This window comes from Festucalex cinctus, chromosome 3, assembly GCF_051991245.1.
Source record: "Festucalex cinctus isolate MCC-2025b chromosome 3, RoL_Fcin_1.0, whole genome shotgun sequence".
Classification (NCBI taxonomy): Eukaryota; Metazoa; Chordata; class Actinopteri; order Syngnathiformes; family Syngnathidae; genus Festucalex; species Festucalex cinctus.
In genome coordinates, this window is record NC_135413.1 from 17,182,214 (window position 1) to 17,202,450 (window position 20,237).

Genomic DNA, 20,237 nt, shown 5'->3' on the forward strand with positions numbered 1-20,237 from the left:
GCTCAACCTCACAAAACAGCTTTGGAAAATGAGACCTGCAGTTTGCTATAGAACTTGTGGCATTGCATGCCGGCTGCTTTGCTGTTAGTCAGCAACATGGGCTGCTTTGCTTAGAAAACCATTTAGTTGTGGTAATTATCGATGGACTTGGTTTAGTATGTGTAATTCACTAAAGTGATCAGCTTTACTTAAGTCAGAGAAATTTTATTGAAATGTCAAGGCCAGAAGGAACACTGTCCTTGCCACCTTGAGAAAAAGAAGTATGTGCATGACTTGAGAATTTAATATTTTAAATAACTATAGTATTTATTTTATTTTTTTACATTTCAAGATTGTCATCATAGTTTAATAAAATATTTGCAATTTGTCCGATTACTAGCAAAAAAAAAAGACATTTAAAAAACAAAAACAAAAAAATTTAATATGTGCCACTGCAGTTCCCATAACTAACGTTCTCAAACACTGACTTGGTTACATGGGCTTTGTGTAGATATTGTAATCCATGGGAAAATAAAAGTTGCTTTTATAGAGAGTTTGTTTGTACATGACAAAATGTAGTAAGATTGTGTGAGTTGTGTTTTTATAGCATGCACAATGTGGTGACATACCAGTCACATTTATCATTTTTTAAATTTTTTTTAAATTTTTTTTATTTTTATTTTATTTTATTTATTTATTTTTTTTACTTTTCAGAAATGTCACTTTTCCCTACGTCATTGGGAGGGGAAAAAACTGTCGGAAACGGCTTCCTGCCCCCCCCCCCCCCCCCCAAAAAAAAAAGAAAGAAAAGAAAAGTATTTTTATATTGGTCTTTCATATATTTCCTATGGACGAGATATATATTTAAAAAAAAAAACATATTTAATGTTTTCTAACAGTGTCGAGATTTGTTTTTCTTCCTTAAAAAAAAAAAAAAAAAAATTCCATGGAGTTAGGTAAGATTACATGGACTGGATCGTCACGATGGAGGCGGTCCCTTTAAGGTCCTACTGTTATACCGACGGATGTGGTCGTGTGTCCTGTTCCTAATATGAGGAGACGTGTAAGATGCTTACAATAAACGTGGGGATTTTTATTGAAAACGTTTCTGTAATTGTTCGTATGCACACAGCAATCCAATAAGGCGGAACTGCTGACATACAGTAAAAAACGCTCTTGTCACACTAAGCGTTTATCGAAGCTTTGAAAGACGCCGACTTAATAAGTAGGCTCTGCGTTTTAGTAAATTATGATAAGAGGAAGAGGGACGAACTCTCCGGGAGCCGTGGATACACCTTTTTCCGCTGGTGGAAAAGGCTGAAGGAATCGGCGCCGTGCGTGGAAAAAGGCTTGGGAACCGCCGTTCATTTTCCAGCTTGGATCAAGGACGTTAACCCAGCAAAATGTCTGTCCCCGTAAGTATGGCAACTGTCGATTACAGTACCTACTGTATATCCCCTTATGTGTGTATTATTCTGTCATACATGTGTTAAATGTTGCAGTTGCGTTTCTGTTGCACAATCAACGTAACAAGACGGACATACTGTGTCTGTGAATTGTCCGACCACCACCCAACCAACACCTCGAAGTAGTAAATACATCCTGTTTGTTTATTTATGAAAAAATATTTGAATGATTCAACTGCATCACAAAGTGTAGGCTATTGAATTTTCTCAGAACCCCTTAGATTTTTCATAAAGCCACATGCTAGAGATTTTTTTTTTTTTTAAACCACATGCTGGAGAATTTTTTATTTATTTATTTTTAAGCCACATGCTGGGAATGTTGAGCATGCAGGCAGGCCATTCAGATAGCATGGTGTTTCATATGTGATCTTGAGTTTGGATTTACTGTAGTTACCTAAATCTGTCTTGACTTCTGGCTTGTTGAATTCCCCTTTGGGGATTTCATTTGGCAGATGCAGTATGCAGTACCTGTATATGCATGCATATTGTTACATAACAGTCTTGGTTGAACAAATTACCCACTCCACGAGTCCTCCAGTCAGGTCCATAAATATTGTGAGTGACATTAACACAATTTTAATATTTTGGGCTATAAACACCACCACAGTGCATTTGAAATTAAATGAATAAAATATGCTTTAACTGCAGACTTTCAGACTTAATTTAAAGATATATTTCCTGTGAACATGTCTCCCACTTAAGATACCAAAAGTACTGGTACTATATCTGGTATATGAACAATCACGTTCAGGCAAACTGGTCAATCAACATCCCCCAATCAAATGGGGGACGTTGTTTAAAATGAAAATCAAAACAGAATACAAGAATTTGTGAATCAATTTGAACTTTATTCAATTGAATACACTACAAAGACAAGGTTTTTCCATGTTCAAACAGATCAACTTTATTTATTTATTGCATTTGATACCTGCAACATGTTCCAAAAGTACCTTTGGTACCGTATTTTCCGCACTATAAGGCGCACCTTCAATGAATGACATACTTTAAAACTTTTTCCATATATAAGGCGCTACGGTAGAGGCTGGGGTTACGTTATGCATCCATTAGATGGTGCTGCGCTAAAGGGAATGTCAACAAAACAGTTAGATAGGTCAGTCAAACTTTATTAATAGATTACAAACCAGCTTTCTGACAACTCCATTCACTCCCAAAATGAATAAACAACTGTTTTATTATTTTCTCTGAGGTAAAGTATTAGTATTAGCTAGCGATCCAAGATGGCGGGATCTTCTGCGCATGCGCGTCACCGATTGTGCACGGTCACCGATAGCGTCTTGACAGCGAGACCTGTTGCGGCTCATTATTGATCCATATATAAGGCGCACTGGATTATAAGGCGCATGGTCAGCTTTTGAAAAAATTGAAGGCTTTTAGGTGCACCTTATAGTGCGGAAAATACGGTAAGTCTTTGACACCTGAGGACACTCATTGTTGAAGCTTTGTTGGTGGAATTCTTTCCCATTCTTGCTTGATGTACAACTGGAGTTGCTCAACAGTCCTGGGTCTCTGTTGTCCTATTTTGCACTTTATAATGCGCCACACATTTTCAATGGGAGACAGGTCTGGAATACTAGCAGGCAGGAATACAACACATGCAGAATGTTCATACACCAGTGGTCAACTGCCATTTTTAAGAATGCGCATATGTTAAAAAATGTCTCATTCAAAGCCCAGATGCTAAATCCCATTGAGCATCTGTAGCAAGACTTGAAAATTGCTGTTCATAGAAACTCTCCATCCAATCTGGCTAAGCTTGAACTATTTCGCAGTGAAGACCGAGAGTGTCAAGATATTCAAACTGGTTGACGCCTACCCCAAAAGATTTACAGCTTTAATTGCATCAAAATTTGACTTTATGAAGAATTGACTCAGGGCGGTTAAATACCAATTCTCTATGCGAACCGTGTGAGGCAAATGGTGGTCACATCACAAAAAAGCAATACTGCACATTTCAGAGTGGCCTTTTATTGTGGCCACCTGTGCAATAATCATGCTGTCGAATCAGTATTTTGATATGCCATACCTGTGAAGTGGGAACAAAGGGGAAATGCTCATTAAAACACATTTGTAAACAATACTTGAGGAATATGGCTATTCGAATACAGTGGTACCTCTACTTACGAACGTCTCTTCATACGAAATTTTCAAGGTACGAAACGCCTCAACAGGAAAATATTTTGCCTCTTGTTATGAAAAAAATTTCAAGATACGAAAGGTAAAAATACAGTACCGAACACAACATACGTTCAGCTATGGGTATTACCTAGCATCTTTCTGGCATCCCATTGGGTAAGAGGAACCTCTACCGTATTTATCTATGTGCGTAGATAATAGATCGGTGTCTATGCAGCGTCCTCGTGATTCATCCCTCGGGCCATGAGGTGTTCCGATTTTGTTTTTTTTCAGAGTTACAATACATTTACGAAAATAAATGTATTAATTAACGGCCGACGAATTTGTGCAAAAATTCAAACAATTGGTGAGTGATGAAGGCACAGTAAGTTTTTAATTGCGACGAGACAGGCCTTTTTTGGAAAAAGATGCCTCGCCGTACCTGAAGTTTTCACCAGTCGGGCGATCGCTCACTATGATGATGTTTGCCTTGGACATTTTCGAAGGATTGTTTAAAAAAAAAAAAAAAAAACATCCTTGGATCAGTTCTTTATAAAACACCAGGCAAAAAAAAAAACACTTCTGAGAGAGAACATGAACCACAGAGGGCGAAAAAAAACGATGAGGGCAGCAGTTAAAAAGGTAAATGACCATCATTTTTATTCTTTACCCTATTCTTTGTTTTTTACATTACGTACAAGATACAACTCTCATTTATTGTGCAATAATCTAATTGGAACATGTATTTGTTACATGCGTTGATGCATTTTTATGCTTTATAAAACATTTATGTCTGAGTTTTGGGAGACTTGAAACGGATTAGGGCATTTACATGGAAAATGCGTCTCTACTTACAAAATATTCTACTTAAGAACTTTCTTCCAGTTCAATTAAATTCGTAAGTAGAGGTGCCACTGTATGTAGAAAAAAAGTCTTAGCTCTTTGAGTCCAACATGGGCAAAAAACGGGAGCAAAAATATTTTGTGTTTATATTTTTGTTGAGTGTACAATGAAAACTGAGGCTGCTGGGCATCCCCGACCGGCTGAAGCATGTGCCAGCGTGCTCAGCAAATGATTGGCACACCTCTTTGGTCACACCTTCTAACACTCAGAGTCTCTGATAGGCTAATCGTGATGCGGGATGACAAACTTTATAATAATAATAATAATAATTCAAATAAAATTGGAGGGATAAGGTGGGGGCCAGAGTTTCAGAAGCTCATTAATAGTATTCACTTGTCATATGTTTTAACTTTTAATATATATAATGAAAGGTGTTTGTTTTACTGCAAATCCCCCCTTTGAACTTGAAGTTGTGTGCAGTTAACCATGAAACCATTCCAGTACACTAATTTAAAAAAAATGACAAATTTGTGTGTCACAGCCAGAGAGCTATGACACACAGAAAGTCAAAGGCAAGCAAGAACTACAGAGAAAAAAAAGAAAGGGGCTCAGGAATTTATTTGTTTTGAGTGACACACTTTAGAGCCATTGGTGCAGATTGGATCGGGAAAATCTCAGGGCCCAACTGTAAGTGACGTGTTGGGTTACACACTCCTCCCACTTTTCCTCAGGCGAGAGGGAGGGCACCAGAAAGGGCAAGACGTAACAAACAACAGTCTCATTCTTGTTGTGTGAGATCACAGAGCAGCAGAATGTGTCGAGATCTGCTTGATAATTGAGGGCAAGATTGTACAAGAAAGGAGAAGAGATTGACTGAGGAAGGGAGGGAGGGAGGACCTAGAGAGATACGTGGACTGTGGAAGCTTGTGGTGAAGAAGAGACATTCATCACATTGGTTGAAAATCTTTTTTACAAGGGCTCCAAGAGCCGCAACAAGAGAAAATGAACTTTCTGGTATGTATTTTAAAGTGTTTTTGTAATATACACATCTGCCTGCATTTATTAAATAGGGTCTACTTGTCTAACGATGTAGTGTATGACAGTGCTTTGGCAGGACTTGCTAAATCACAGCTGAGCACAAACTTGGAAAAGTGAGTGAGACCCCAGTGTGGACTAAAAGAATGTGAAAGAGGCAAGAGGAAAGCATTTTCTCTGTTGATTCCTGTCTTTTGTTGACTCCCATCTGTGAGTATTTGGATATACTAGGTTTCAGGTTCAGGGCACAGGAAATGCTAAATGCAGTGACAATTGATGGAATTGACACGGCAAATGTGCATTTTTTTTTTTTGTAAGTGAAAAAAAATAAAATTATTGCCATATTATTGTTTTGTGCCAGATGAATAAGTTGGTACTGTGGCCAAAAAGTGGACTGGGAAACTGATTGCCACAGTTTGGCTGTCTGCCATTGTTCTTGTTCGACATTTCAGTAGAAGACACACATCCAAATTAAATGTGCATGTTCAAAGCCCAACGATGCCGTCTCTGTCACTGCATGGACAAAAAAGCTAATTGTTCAACATATTGCACTCAATGTGGCATTGTGTAGTCCTGCCATTCTAAAAAGGCAAAATTTGTAGCTCAAGATGAGCCTTGTTTTCACACATACATGACTGGATGTGATGTACAGTACTCTTTCATACCAAACAAATTATAGTGCACAGTAAATGTTCTATTGACAAATGTTACATTATCCCCGAGTTTGTCCCAACATGGCTTCGTCTTAATGATCTTGCTTATTGAGTAATAAGCTCAGCTGATTTCATTGCCACAATACAGAGCTCGTATCTCAAGTGTTTGCTCGCAAGTCACAGCAGAAGAGTTACTACCACTGTTGGATCACTGTGTACTTAAGTAATGTTTCTAATGAGAAATAAAGATACTGTTTTGTCGGGCTAAGGTGGGCTCTCTTTGACTCATCGTGGGAGGACAGAATCCTTGGAAAACCCTTTGCAAACAGCTTGTAGTGTCTGTAACAGTTGAGCAACATCGCCTGCTGTGCTTTTACTGTGTTTCCTACAGTGATTAGTTGACCGGTATCCAAGTGGAGGTCTGGAATTTGCAAGATGAAGTCTGATGAAGTCCTTTGGAATGTTGGCCTATGGGTCAGGCTTCTTGGCCACAATGGGGTCCACAGACCTTGTCAGGACCAAACATTTAATACGATCCATAAAGTTAGTCTAAACATTTTCAATACAATATGTACTATGCTCAAACACAGCATTTTGATTAATATTGCGTTTTCGGAATATGATTTTAGCCGCAAAATCCACTGTTTTTTTTATGCATCTCGCCATTTTGCCGCTTATTGTTGACTGAAAATGACATTGAAGTTGCTCAGGGCTCAGGTAATGACCAATCACAGCTAAACTTGCGATAATCACATGACCAAACTCAGAAACAGGTGAGCCGTTATTGGTATGAGTATGAAGTGGTTGCTTAGTGGCCTACCAGGAAGAAGCATGGATGTTCAAACACACAGACACAAATAAGATTTTAAGTCTTTATTCGCATAACATCGAGAGGCGTAGAACAAACTTGACTAGACGCTAAGCTAACTTGGGCCGTGAGGTTGCGCAGAGGGACAGAGGTAATAATCACACAAAACAGATACTTCTCAGTCTGGCTTATATAGACAGCGAATCGATCTGATTGGCTTTGGCTAGACATGTGGGGTAACAGGACTGACATGGAATTATCTGATTGGCTGTTGACCAAGTAAAGAGATTAAAGTTTCCTGACATCACAAAGCATCTTAACAGTTGAAACTAGATGCTGGTTACATCAGTTCAAAACAGACACTTGACCACACGGTCATGACCCAAACATAACCCTTGCATGACCCTAGTCATGACAGAAGCATGGATGTTTTTTTGCACTGATTGGTCTCTTCAATTTGTCGTCTTTTTTTTCTGTGCCTACATTAGCTACACTCAGGTGGATCTTTGATTTCTGAATAATACGTGCTTGTCTCTACTTGTTTTCCTCTTTTCTAGGGGTACCATCATTATGTTCCAGGCCTATTTCAAGTGTTTGATTTAAAAAATAATAATAATAATTTTGATGAACCACAATTCAAAAGCAATGTTGACTGATTTTTATTGGTTTTTTAAAATATGTATTTTATTATTTTTTTTCCCATATTCAATTAATTTATGTGATCACGGTGTTCCAACAATTTTATCGACTTGTGTACAAATTTACATGTTGACGCCACTCTGCGCTTTGCTTTGTGTAGTGTGAAAATGTCTATAGACATGAATTAACTAACATGATCTGCCTATAATCAAAAATACGAGATGAAAAAAATGCCCCGAATACATGAGGGATGTAGTTTATTGCTAACGTAAAAATATATAAACTTTCACTTAGCTTTTAAAGAGTCAACACATTGTAGAATGTGGATAGAAAAGTGTGATTAATTGTGTTGATATTTTTTTTCACACTTTATATAATAATTTCATCATATTTATGTTAAAGTCACAGCCCCCGTTTATACTGCCAACTTCTGCCAAAATGGTAAATGGATTGCTTTTATACTGTGTAGCGCTTTAGGAAGGAAGTTCAACTTCAACAGTGTTCAACTTCTTCAACATGTTTTTACTATTTACTGTACTTTTGTCCGCGGCAGGAATTGGTCCCGAAGCACAAACCTTCATTATTTAAAGCTTCAATGTAAAGGCTGAAGAGATTTTCTAATTTGACCTTTTGACTTGCTTATTATTTTTTCATATCAGTTGGTGAAAAACCCACCCTCTGAATTATTCTTCAGGAACAGAATCTGACCTTGACCATTTTCTCCCTGAGAACGGCGAGAGCGATCGTGGAGAAGTTGAAGAAAACAATCCTTGTGTTTTATAAAGGTTTCATTTGACGGAAAATAGAAACATTAACCAATTTAAAATTCTTCTGTGTCTATTTGATGTCTATTGCAGAATGTTCTGGCCAAGGCTTTGTACGACAATGCTGCCGAATCTCCAGATGAGCTCTCCTTCCGCAAAGGGGACATCCTGACCGTGTTGGAACGTGACACACAAGGACTGGATGGGTGGTGGCTCTGTTCACTTCACGGTCGCCAAGGCATTGTCCCGGGCAACCGTCTGAAGGTCCTTGTTGGCATGTATGACAAAAAGCAAGAACATTTAAGTCCTTCCACGACAGATCCAGCGTCCTCCTGTCCCACTTCCCAGATGCAGCGACCCCTTCACCCACAGAGCGGTTCTACTCAACCTCCAACCCCAGCTCAGTACACATCAATGCCCGCTGTTTACTCCACGCCCAATCCAGCACAGCCCAAACCTGATTCTGTCTACATGATTCCACCATTGCATGGCCCCAAGCCAAGCCCCCAAAGTCTGTATCATGTTCCCTCTGTCAAGATCAAGCCAGAACCGACGATTACGGCCCCGGTGCTAGCACCAATTCAGCGTGAGATATCAGGGGAGGATGTCTACCAGGTGCCACCTTCTTTAGGTCTGGGGATTACCCAGGCAGCCTCTTCAGTTTTGCCAAGCACTGGGAAGGATGTGTACCAGGTGCCCTCCTCTCTGGAAAAGGATAGCAAGACACTTGGTAAGGTAAGCAAAGAACTGTACAAACAGCGATGTGGAAGCATATGGACCCAAGTGCAGGACACTTGTAATTGCTGTGACTATTGATGCATTTTAACATGCATTTTAACATCTAACATTCAAAATCTTTTTTTATTTTTTTTTTTTATTTTTTTTTTTTTTATTTTTTTTTTTAGGGAGTTACTGCTACTCAAGCAGGCTCAGTCTATGTCTATGACACAGTGAAGCCAGACCGTGATAAGTATGATCTTCCACCCAAGCATCCATTTTCAACCCAGCAGGATGTATATGATGTGCCTCCCATCCGTGACAAATACAACACACAGGTCAGTTTTATACTTAGTCTCTGGCTAATTTAACCGATACTCAGGTAGAGGCTGCCTGATGCAGCGCCAACGGTGCCTTTTTGCTCTCCAGCTGTCCCACTGGGTTGTCTGACTTCAGGCGAAAAGACCCACTACGCCGCAACTTGTCGTCAGTCACTCGCAGGCAGTGGCGTTCCTAAGCAACTTGGCACCCTAGGCAGGATTTCTAGTAGTGCCCCCCCCTCAGAGTGTCCACAACTTAGTAAACCAACCACAAGCACGACCCCGCGCAACTTATTACACCAACCACAAAATATTCATCATGAACTCACACAAGGCACACGGTATCTTCACGTCTCTGGAATTTTAAAACCGCAGTTGCAGTGCAAAATTAATAATATAGTAATTGTACTACAATAAATCCCTGTATGGGATAATGAGAGCCTAATAGTTTGCATCAACCATTCAGAGTATTATCTCAGTATCGTGAATTGGGACTTGCAGACGTTAGGTTTACATTTCGCAAGAATGGTTTTTTCTTGTGTGCTTTGCTTTCATTTCATTGTTGATGGTTCTGATGATGCAGACCAATCTGAGAAGCACTCAGTACCTTTTGAGAGAAAATTTATATTCACATTCTTATACTGATGAAATCTGCATTGAGAACATCTCCCACACTCATTTTATACTTGGTACAACCGTATGTCACACAGTGGTATTTTCGCTGTCGAGGAAGAAAATAACGTGGAAAGTATGCTGCGGAAAAGTCAACTTACTGTAAGTGTGGCAACGCAAGACGGCCGCCGACGGCTTCACTTTTCGCTACAGCATGAGCAGCCCAGTTTATTTATTACGTCTGTGCTGTATCAGCCTGCGCATCCACCTGTGAGTCTGAATGTGTTTTTTTGTTTTTTTTGTTTTTTTTTAAGCTTTGAGCCAGGACAGCATAGTAGCGTTTTCACTTAATTTTCTTTTAACTAAAGAGCTACGGTTGTACACCCGTGTGGGTCGGCTAGCATCGGGGCTAGGTAGCATCACGTTTACAGCCGGCGACTTGAATGACGTATGCGCGCTTCGCAAAGCACAGATGTATACGAATACTGGATTACGCGTGGGCATGGTGATGCGACGAGGCCAGGGCTTCCATACTAAATGAGCAGCGCTTGCCGGAACAGTTTTTGAGCATTTAAAAAAAAAATAAAAAATTCCCTCTCTAATGGCACTGTTCGCTCGAGACGGACAATCCTTCACTCTCACATTCACACCATAATTGACTGGAAATTGATCCTGCACCAATGTTTGACGATTGTATCGCTACACCAGTGGTTCTTAACTTAGATTCAGTGAGTCAGTCTCAGGGGTTCCGTGGCGGTCAAGAAACACACACGACTCAAATGATTCGTGATACGACGCCTGACTTGGCCATCACTGGCTGGCTGGAGGTAGTGATGAGAAAATGAAGCTTCATGAACCACTTTTTACTCCTCTAGATGGTGCTAGAAGATGCAGTGGATGTTTAATCAATTTTCATTAGACTAGCCAAGAGCACCATCTATTCTAGAAGCATAGAGTTTACCCCACAATTGCTGAATATGGTTTAGATCTGGAGACATGATTAGCCAGTCTATCACTCACCCTCAGCTTCTCTAGCAAGGCAACCGTCATCTTGGAGTTATGTTTGGGGTCATTATCTTGATGGACTACTTCCCTGTGGCCCAGCAGACCATGACACTCCCACCACCATGCTTGACTGGAGGCACTACACAATTTTTTTTATCTTTGTACCTTGGTTGTCGTCACATACACACACATATGCGTTTGACACAATCTGAACAGAATCAGTTCATTCATCGTCGTCTCATCAGGCCAGCGCAAATCGTTCCAGTATCCCGATGTCCTTCCTTAGTAAAGCAGAAAACCACTTTATGGTATTGGCCACTGCGCTGCAGCTCAATTTGAGGGTGTTGTCAATCGTCGTATGACCTTGGCCATCTTTATGAAGAGCAACATTGTTGTGTTTTTGTTGTGTTTTTCAGATCTTGAGTGACTTGAGGTGACCGTGAAGTTTAAAATTAAACACGCCTGCTCCCCAATTCACATATAAAACCTAGTGAAACTTTGTCAAATGACACTGGGGAAGGAAACTGGCAAAATGGACCCTATGTTCACATTTTCACTTAAGGGTGTACTCAATTTTGTTGCCAGCGGTTTCGACATTGTGCTGTTTGTTGAGTTCTTTTTAGGGGATATTAAATTTACACTCTGATAAAAGCTGCACTCATTTTTGTTAGATACTACGTACATATATTACACAAAAATGTAAATGCAACAATTGTTATTGCTCCTGTTTTTAATGAGATAAACTCAAAAGATCTAAAACTTCTTCCACATACACAATATAACAAATTCTCTCAAATATTTGTCCACAAACCAGTCTAAATGTGATAGTGACATTGTGGGAAATTTGGTCAGTATACTGACTTGATTTTCTGGATCCCCAGAACAATCCCCCAATAAAACAAAATGGCACCTTTTAGGCACATCTGTGCACTAATCATGGTGTCTAATCAGCATCTTGATATGGCACACCTGTGAGGTGGGATGGATTATCTTGGCAAAGGAGAAGTGATCACCATCACAGATTTAGACTGGTTTGTGAACAATATTTGAGAGAAATGGTTATATTGTGCATGTGGATGAAGTTTTAGATCTTTGAGTTCATCTCGTAAAAAATGGGAGCAAAAACAAGTGTTGCGTTTATATTTTTGTTGACAATATTACAAAGTTGCGGCTTAAAAAATTTGAGGATATATGTTCCATTTGTTAATTTGTATTATTATTATTATTATTATTATTGTTGATGTTCTTGTTAAAAATAAAGATATTCCCTCTTTTTCCCCCCAGGTTTATGATTTCCCACCCACAGTTAGTAAAGATGTTTCTGTCACTCATCTAATAAAAGAGGAGACCTATGATGTGCCATCCCATTTGACCAAAAAGAAACCCCTTCCTGGCCACTACATGTTTAGTAGTCCAATTGAAGACCACAAATCCACTATAATGCCCGAGGATGTGTACGACGTGCCTCCCCCTACATTGACCAAAAAACTGGGAGGAAGAGATAAAGTTAGCCAGCCGGCCCAGGAAATCTACAACTTTCCATCTAGAGTGCACCATGGAGGTCAACCTTCCTTGGATGTTTATGACATCCCAAGAGAACAAGAGGAACGAGGAGAAAGGGAATGCACAAATATCTACGATGTCCCTCCGCAGGTAGGAGATAAGAGTTCTCTACTGCATATCTGTTCAGGGTTACTGGGGATTGGGAACCGGCACCTGTTTGAGCTTATTTAAGTTGAGGGTTATGGTACACGTTGTTCATTCGTGAATTTGGTGGCAGACATACATTTTTGACTTTTGGTTTTTGGTTGATTGCCAGTATGTAATTGTGATTATATGCTCTATGACGACTGTCCGTCATCCATATTTTCAGCGTGCTGAGGTAGCTGACGCATTGTGGTTATGGCAGACTTCCTCAGGCCATGTCCACGCGAAAACATTCATTTTCTATATACTTTGGCATTTTGTTGACAAGAAAACGCTGCTTTAAATCGTTGACAGCTGAGCTTTTGGGTAACTGTGTGTAGATGTCAAGTATAGTTAATATATAATATGAAGGTCACGATATAATAATTATCACGATATTGTGGGGAGGTTGGAGATATAAAAAAGGTAACAATATTGTAAAAAAAAAGAAGAAGTCCTACAAAGAAAGACATAATATTGTGCTTTTGTACATTACAGAAATGCATAAACTCTAATAGCACCTAATATTGAGGCACTTACTTGCTAATGCAAGCACATATTGAGTTCCTAAACATATTTACTCGGTTCACAAGCATATTATGTTCCACTTCATCTGACCATTAGCGTGGATTTTAAACATATGAGGGCCAAAACATGCATTGTGAAAATTAAACTGTACGAAAAAAAAACTAGCCACCAGAGGGTGTTAGAACTGCACAAATGGAAATCAACCTGACTTTTTTTGAACATATTTGCTGCTTTTAAAATTGTGACATGACAATGACGATATATTGTGGCAGTTTTGATATCGCGATATCACGATATTGCCGTTATCGTTAAATCCCTAATTATGAATGTGTGCATATTCTCTACTAATGCTACAAAATAATTAAAAAAAACTAGCATTTTCACTCATCTTATATATTTGGAAAATAATATAAACAAATTTGAGGTTAGCAGTGTTAGTTTCCGATGGGGACTCTTTGCAAAATAAATTTCCAACCCCTGCGCTAGAGAGACAGACAAGCGCATTCCTTCTTTGTATTAATTTTGCAACTGAATGCTTATGTAAACAGTTACTTGTCATAATCCTGGCTTTATGGTCTATCAATTTCCACAAGTTACGCACAGCTATCACTCAAACGCCAAAGAGAGGAAAAAAAAGAAAAACTATCTTAAAGAGCACTGTTTTGCGATTAGGTTATTGCACTTGGTAAAACCTTGATGTCGGTTAGATTTAGATTAATCGTACAGCCCTATGTTTGACTGTCATTCCTGAGTACTATCAAGGTGGCTTTTTATGTTTTCAAGCAGGCCCTTTAAAAGCTTCCATCTCCACATTCCGTTGATGACTGCACTGATCTATATATTGACTCCAGTCAACTCTTTGTGCAAAGACACTGAAACCTGGTAATGTGTTTCAGGTAGTCCGTGATGCCCAGTTTCCAAGCGAGGAGCTGCACCGAGCATTCAAGCGACACTCTGCCTCAAGCACGGGTAGCACGCTGAGCAACAACTCGGCTTCATCCTTGGACGTGCCCCCTGACAATGAGCCGTACTCATCATCTCCTGCACCTGGCGTTTCGATCGGAAAACCCCTTCTGTTAGATCTGGACCCGGCCATGGAGCGACTTTCCCGCCTCCAGCAAGCCGTTGAGTTAAGTGTCTCCATCATGATGTCATTCATCACAAGCAACTGGCGCAGCCCGGATAACCTGGAGGGCAACCTTCCAGCCATTCACCAGGCTGCTGACCGGGTGTGTTTCACGCTCCGAGACTTTCTAGAATTTTCCCGGGGCGCTGTAACAAACGCAGGCCAGGCGAGCGACCGCTCCCTACAGACCAAATTGGGCCGACAGGTGGGGAAATTGGAGGAGGTCTTTCAGAGTTTAACTACGCAGACTCAGAGTTTAGATGCCATTTCTTGGTTACACACAGAACTCGCCAAACCGCAACCGGGCGGTGATGTCTTAGATCAACTAGTAATGACGGTGCGCGGAATCCCAGACGACACCAAACAGCTCGCTTCATTTCTCCACGGCAATGCCTCGTTGCTCTTCAAACGGGGTCACCAGCAACAGTTACCGCTTCCTCCGTTACCGGGGGGGATAAGCTCTCACGTGACAGGATCGGAAAGTGGGAGCTATCAGGCGGGAGAGAGGATGAACATTCAGTCACGACCTTTACCCTCGCCCCCAAAGTTTGCTGCCGCAGAGGAAGAGGAAGATGTTGACAGACCGTATGAGACCACCGAGGAAGGATGGATGGAGGATTATGACTATGTGCATTTACAGGTACGGACATTATCATCGAATTATATACGGTTTGACGTGTGGACGGAGATTCAAAGCCATTTTAATCAACAAACAGACATCTTAAAATCATAACGTCATCAAACCATTGTACTGTATTTACTGTACAGAATTCAAGGCGGCTTTATTTATATAATTAATTTCTATAAATAAGGGCTCATACAATTTTAAACCCAATATTTAGAAAATTAAAATCCTTTAAATTTTATAAATTAGTTGAATATAACCGGCTTACGGTGGTTAGCACGTCTGCCTCCCAGTACAGAGGACGCAAGATTGAGTCCAGGCTTCGGCCTTCCTGTTTGCATGTCCTCCCCGTGCCTGCGTGGGTCTTCTCCGGGTACATTCCAAAGACATGCATGGCAGGTTAATTGGGCTCCCCGAATTGTCCCCAAGTGTGCTTGTGAGTGTGGTTGGTTGTTCGTCTCTGTGTGCCCTGCGATTGGCTGGCAAGCAGTTCAGGGTGTACTGCGCCTACTGCTTGGGATAGGCTCCAGCACCCCCACTACCCTTGTGAGGAGTAAGTCATGAAAATGGATGGATGGATGGATGGATAACCGCCTCAAAATTAAGTATAAAGCCCATCACCTAATTTTACCAAATAACTTGCAAAATAGAATAAAAAAAAAAAAAAGAGAGAGAACATGAGTAATAATTAAGAGGATCCTTCCCCCCCAAAAAAAACCAACAACAACTAAAGTATAGAACAAAACAAAAAGAACGATGTATTTCAATCCAGGGTATCAACAATCTTGACTTTAAAATCAAAACATCTCCGTCAACTTCTGTCTTCAAGAAATGCATAAAATCACAATTTAAAAAAATATATACTGTATATACATATGATATTGATATGTAGCAATTAATTACACTTGAATTTATTTTCTAAAACTGTTATGTTTGTAAGTGTACATTGACCATGGCTGTCATTCATTTTGTTTTAATAGGGGCCAATGTTATAAGTTTTACTTCTTTCTGGCCCCTTTCATCTCTCTCGCTCTTAAAAAACAAAATAAAATAAATAAATAAATAAATAAATTATAGAGCACATTTCACACACAAGTTAACACAATGTTCTTCACATTATTAAAAAAATAATGTATTATTAAAAAATACATCTGAACACACTTATAAATAAATCCAGTTAAAAACATGAAAAACAATAAAACACTTTTAACTTACATTGGATGACGATTGTTAATAAACATTATTACTGATGTGCCTCACAAATCTCATTCTTAACATTGATATTGTCACACATTAAATTAAATCAACCATGAATGTAATGTAGAACACTCAACCTCTTGGCTCCAAAAATAAGAACGGATCTCCGTGTTTTGCCAGGGTAAGGAAGAGTTTGAGAAGAGCCAAAAGCAACTAATGGAGAAAGGCAGCGTCATCAAAAACAAGGCACAGCTGGAGCAGCAACAGGTGCGTTACCGCTTTAACATTGCCAAATATCTCCAGAGCCTTTTTATATGGCTAGCACCGATGTCAAGAAACAGAAAACCCTTCCACACCTCATAGCAGTTGAACAAGTGAATTGCCAATGACGGCCCGTCAATCGAGTGTGCTGGGGCGGAGTTGCCGTTAAAGCTGACGTCACTTCCTGTCCAGCCTTCCACAGGAATGCTGTGAAACACAGTGAATTCACTTCACATCGTATTTGGAGAAGGGAACGTGGAGTGCCCAATGCGATTGCTGCACACTTATTTTTGTGTCTAAGAGTCAACACTGAAGTCAATTTTCTGTGATAAACATCTTTTAGGTTACCTATGAGGGAGTTGAACACTTGAAAATCCCTATGCAGCAATTCCATTGGACACTTTGGCCAATGTTACACAAGCAGCAGTTTGCCGTACACAAACAGTACATGTCTGGAAGGTGTATGTCTTGTACTTGTACAGGCCAAAAGTAATCTTGTTAACAAAATCTAAACGCACAAAATGAAGAAAATTACACACAGTGCACACTTAAATGCAAACACGTTGTTTAGCTTGTTTCCCGAGTGTAACTAGCTCAAGGCTAACGCAAAATGGAAAGCGCCATTGACTTGCTAACGCTAATTAGCGCGCTATAGACCCTTCCAGCTGACGTCACTGCTTAGTTCCTGCGGTGCCTCCCGGAGGGCAAACATCCCATAACAAATGAATGTGGAGAGCTTGATTTTCGGCGAGCGTTTTCGTTAAAAGATGGGAAACGTCAAGTGTCACAAAAAAACATCCCGAGTAGGACACTACATTACTGCGAATCATTGTAACCAGTTGTTTGGAGCCGCTAGCTACAAAAAAAATTGAGTTTGTTGGGCAGCAAAGTGGAAGTGGAAGTCTAAGGTATGTTGTTCTATGGGGTATATACCACGGAAGAGGCGGGACGTGATTTTGCACATCAGTTTGGTTCCGGTCCGTGTTGCGACGTGTGGGCTGTCCCTCCTCTTCCGTGGCATATACCCCATTTCGTCCCTCCCTAAAGGCACCGCCTTCTGGCGGTCCTCCGGGACTCATAGAACCATAATTACAGTCGTAACTTTCGTTTTTGCTTGAAACAGTACGTCGATGGTGTAAATTGTCATTCATTAAATCGTTTGTGTCCGTTTGTGTTGTCTTGCTGTATTAAGTGCTAATGTAAAAAAATGTGTAATTGATTATCACACTCTCCGCTTCTATATTAACAGATCAAACAGTTTGAGCGACTAGAGCAGGAAGTGAGCCGGCCGATCAACAACGACATGACTGGTTGGGTTCCGTCGTCGAGTCACCCTCAAGGCAACGCGCCAGCTCAAAATGGCTCCTCCAAGCTGTGCCACGCCGACCGCCAACTTCTCCTTTTCTACCTCGAGCAGTCCGAGCAAAACTTCACAACCATCAACAACGCTATCGATGCCTTTTTTACCGCCGTCAACTCCAATCAGCTGCCCAAGATCTTCGTGGCCCACAGCAAGCTCGTCATCCTGAGCGCGCACAAGCTCGTTTTCATTGGCGACACGCTATCACGCCAGGCCAAGTCGCCCGACGTTCGAGCGCAGGTCGGCCAGAGCAGCAACACCCTGTGTAACAAGCTCAAAGACATTGTCATCAGCACAAAGACAGCAGCGCTGCAGTATCCGTCGCCTGGAGCGGTTCGGGAAATGAGTGAAAAGGTGCGGGAGCTGGCAGGGTGTACGCAGCAATTCAAAATGGTGCTTGGACAGCTGTTGATGCTGTAGAATGACACGAATTGCTCACAGAGAACATCTGGACAAGACCACTGTATTTGTTTCATATAGCATGAGAGATGCTACGGAACTCTGGATCAAAGGAGTCTGTGACTCGATACTGTCTGACATACAGTAATTCACACAAGCACAGCTAATGTGTATATATGCATTTGTATTTGAATAAATATACATTTAATCAGCATAGTCGTAAAATATCAAATGTGTTATTTGAGAAATTCAGAATGACCATATCAAAATAAGAATGTCACTCAGGAAAGCTCTGAGTAAAAGTAGGAACATGTATGTAAATAAATTGTCGATGTTTGTGAGTTGTTGTTGGGCAGTCCCATTGATGCTGATGATGACACGGACTCATCGTGACTTTGACAGATGGATCAGGTGGAAGTCGTGGGTTTGATTCCCAGCAAAAGTAGTTGTCTTCTCGCTCCGAATGTCGCATTATCACTGTGTAAATGAGCTTACAGTACACTGAAAGCATTCGATAAGTGAAGTCTATGTACAATTTTAATTTCTGTGTTGGTTTCATTTTATTTTATTTTTTTCGTAATATCGCTAACAGAGTGGTTCTTAACCTGGGTTCGAGATCAAGACACGTACCCGAATCAAATGATTTGTGATGATACACCACATTGCTTGGTCTATCTGTACTGCAGGGAATTTGGTGCGCTCACTAGTCGACTTGTGACTATTGTGATGGTACATCGTGTGATTTCTTAATTATTGTAATCCCTTCATACTAACTAACTATATCGAGCTAAAAAAAGAAAGTGGTTGGATAAATATGTGCAATATGAATTCACATGTATAACAGAACATATGGTGTTCCACAGGGCTCAATTCTGGGGCCTCTGCTATTTTCAGTGTACCTGCTGCCCCAAGCATCTTAAAAAAATAGTTGTAGTTGTTTTAAAGTGCTCTATAGAGTTGAGTGATGGGAGTCCGCGACCTAACTGCATGATTTGCAATGCCAAGTTGAGTAATTCTAGTCCAGCACAACTAGCTGAGAGAGCGAGAGAGACAGATTCGATGAAATGGCCACTCTCCCTGTTCATTTTGTTCACCCGGAAACCCTTTAATGTGTTGAATTTCAAAATGAATGCGTATAGGAAACCGGTGTGGTTCAGTATCTCCAACAAGGTTAAGAACCACTGCACAAATGTATCTGTCCCACCATTTCAGTCTTACACTGTCAGAATGACTACTGTGGCCTTTGAACAAAAAACAAAAACAGATGTCCAGTACAACCCCCTGAATATTTATTTTTACACTTTTGGGATTAAACTGAATCCAGGCATCGCAAAAACATACAAATAATAATAATGATAATAATAATAATATAATAATAAAAACCTAAGCGTTTTTCACATAGCGATCAATTGCTAGTAGTCATCTAAACCCTTTGCATGCTGCTAGTGAAAATAGCCTTATACTGAAAATTTCTCATTCTGTACTTAAAAACATGCTTGTTCTTCAAGTTTGACAGATGTTTCAATATGGACATTTACCGCAAACCTGGACACATCATTTTTTTTTTTATTTTGCAAAAGACAGATCATTCATTTAAAAAAATGTTTGTACATTTCATGCCAATGGACAGTGTTATGCACACTGACATCTGCAATCTTTTTTTTGTACATTTATTCTTGTAAAAAGTCATACTACAATCAATTTTAAAATGTTTTCCACCTTTAATTTGCAATTTTAAGAAAATGTGTATTAAAAAGAACATGTTATGGCAGTATTGTACTACAATTGCTATGGTATTGTGTCTACTACTTGGAAAAAAAAAATACTTTAAATATTTTATAGTACAGTCAGAGGTGTGTTGTCCATCGAGAAATTTGGGAGTACTCCTAAGCGATGTACATTCTTTTTTTTTTAAAATAGTTAAATTGCATTGCATGTTTTAAATGTAAATTTAATTTGTATTGTATTCAGTAATTCTTTCTCATTATACTTTGAGAATCACTCATCTATAGTAATGGTAAAATGTGTCTTGTTGAACAATGCATGACACCACTTTCACCATGGTCCCACTGTTTTATGGA

At 40.0% G+C, this 20,237-nt stretch overlaps 1 protein-coding gene across 3 annotated transcripts; it reads left to right on the forward strand.

The window, feature by feature from the left end:
* The first annotated feature begins 977 nt into the window (after positions 1-977).
* On the forward strand, positions 978-19,927 carry bcar1 (BCAR1 scaffold protein, Cas family member). Of its 3 annotated transcripts, none has more exons than XM_077516221.1 (7): positions 978-1,394; positions 8,414-9,055; positions 9,226-9,375; positions 12,259-12,627; positions 14,085-14,954; positions 16,317-16,403; positions 17,647-19,927. In XM_077516221.1, the coding sequence occupies exons 1-7, from the start codon at positions 1,383-1,385 to the stop codon at positions 18,175-18,177; spliced, it is 2,661 nt and encodes an 886-aa protein (XP_077372347.1). In that variant the 5' UTR covers positions 978-1,382; the 3' UTR covers positions 18,178-19,927. The 3 variants fall into 3 exon arrangements, with proteins under 3 accessions (XP_077372347.1, XP_077372349.1, XP_077372350.1); XM_077516223.1 differs by lacking the exon at positions 978-1,394 and adding an exon at positions 5,278-5,435; XM_077516224.1 differs by lacking the exon at positions 978-1,394 and having other exon boundaries at positions 8,456-8,598; positions 8,669-9,055.
* Positions 19,928-20,237: the final 310 nt, after the last annotated feature.

Bases quoted from the DNA above. Each gene is read 5' to 3' on its own strand.
- bcar1 (XM_077516221.1), top strand. The intron at 9,056-9,225 runs GTAAGCAAAGAA...TTTTTTTTTTAG, and splicing joins ATAGCAAGACACTTGGTAAG to GGAGTTACTGCTACTCAAGC. The intron at 14,955-16,316 runs GTACGGACATTA...GTGTTTTGCCAG, and splicing joins ATGACTATGTGCATTTACAG to GGTAAGGAAGAGTTTGAGAA.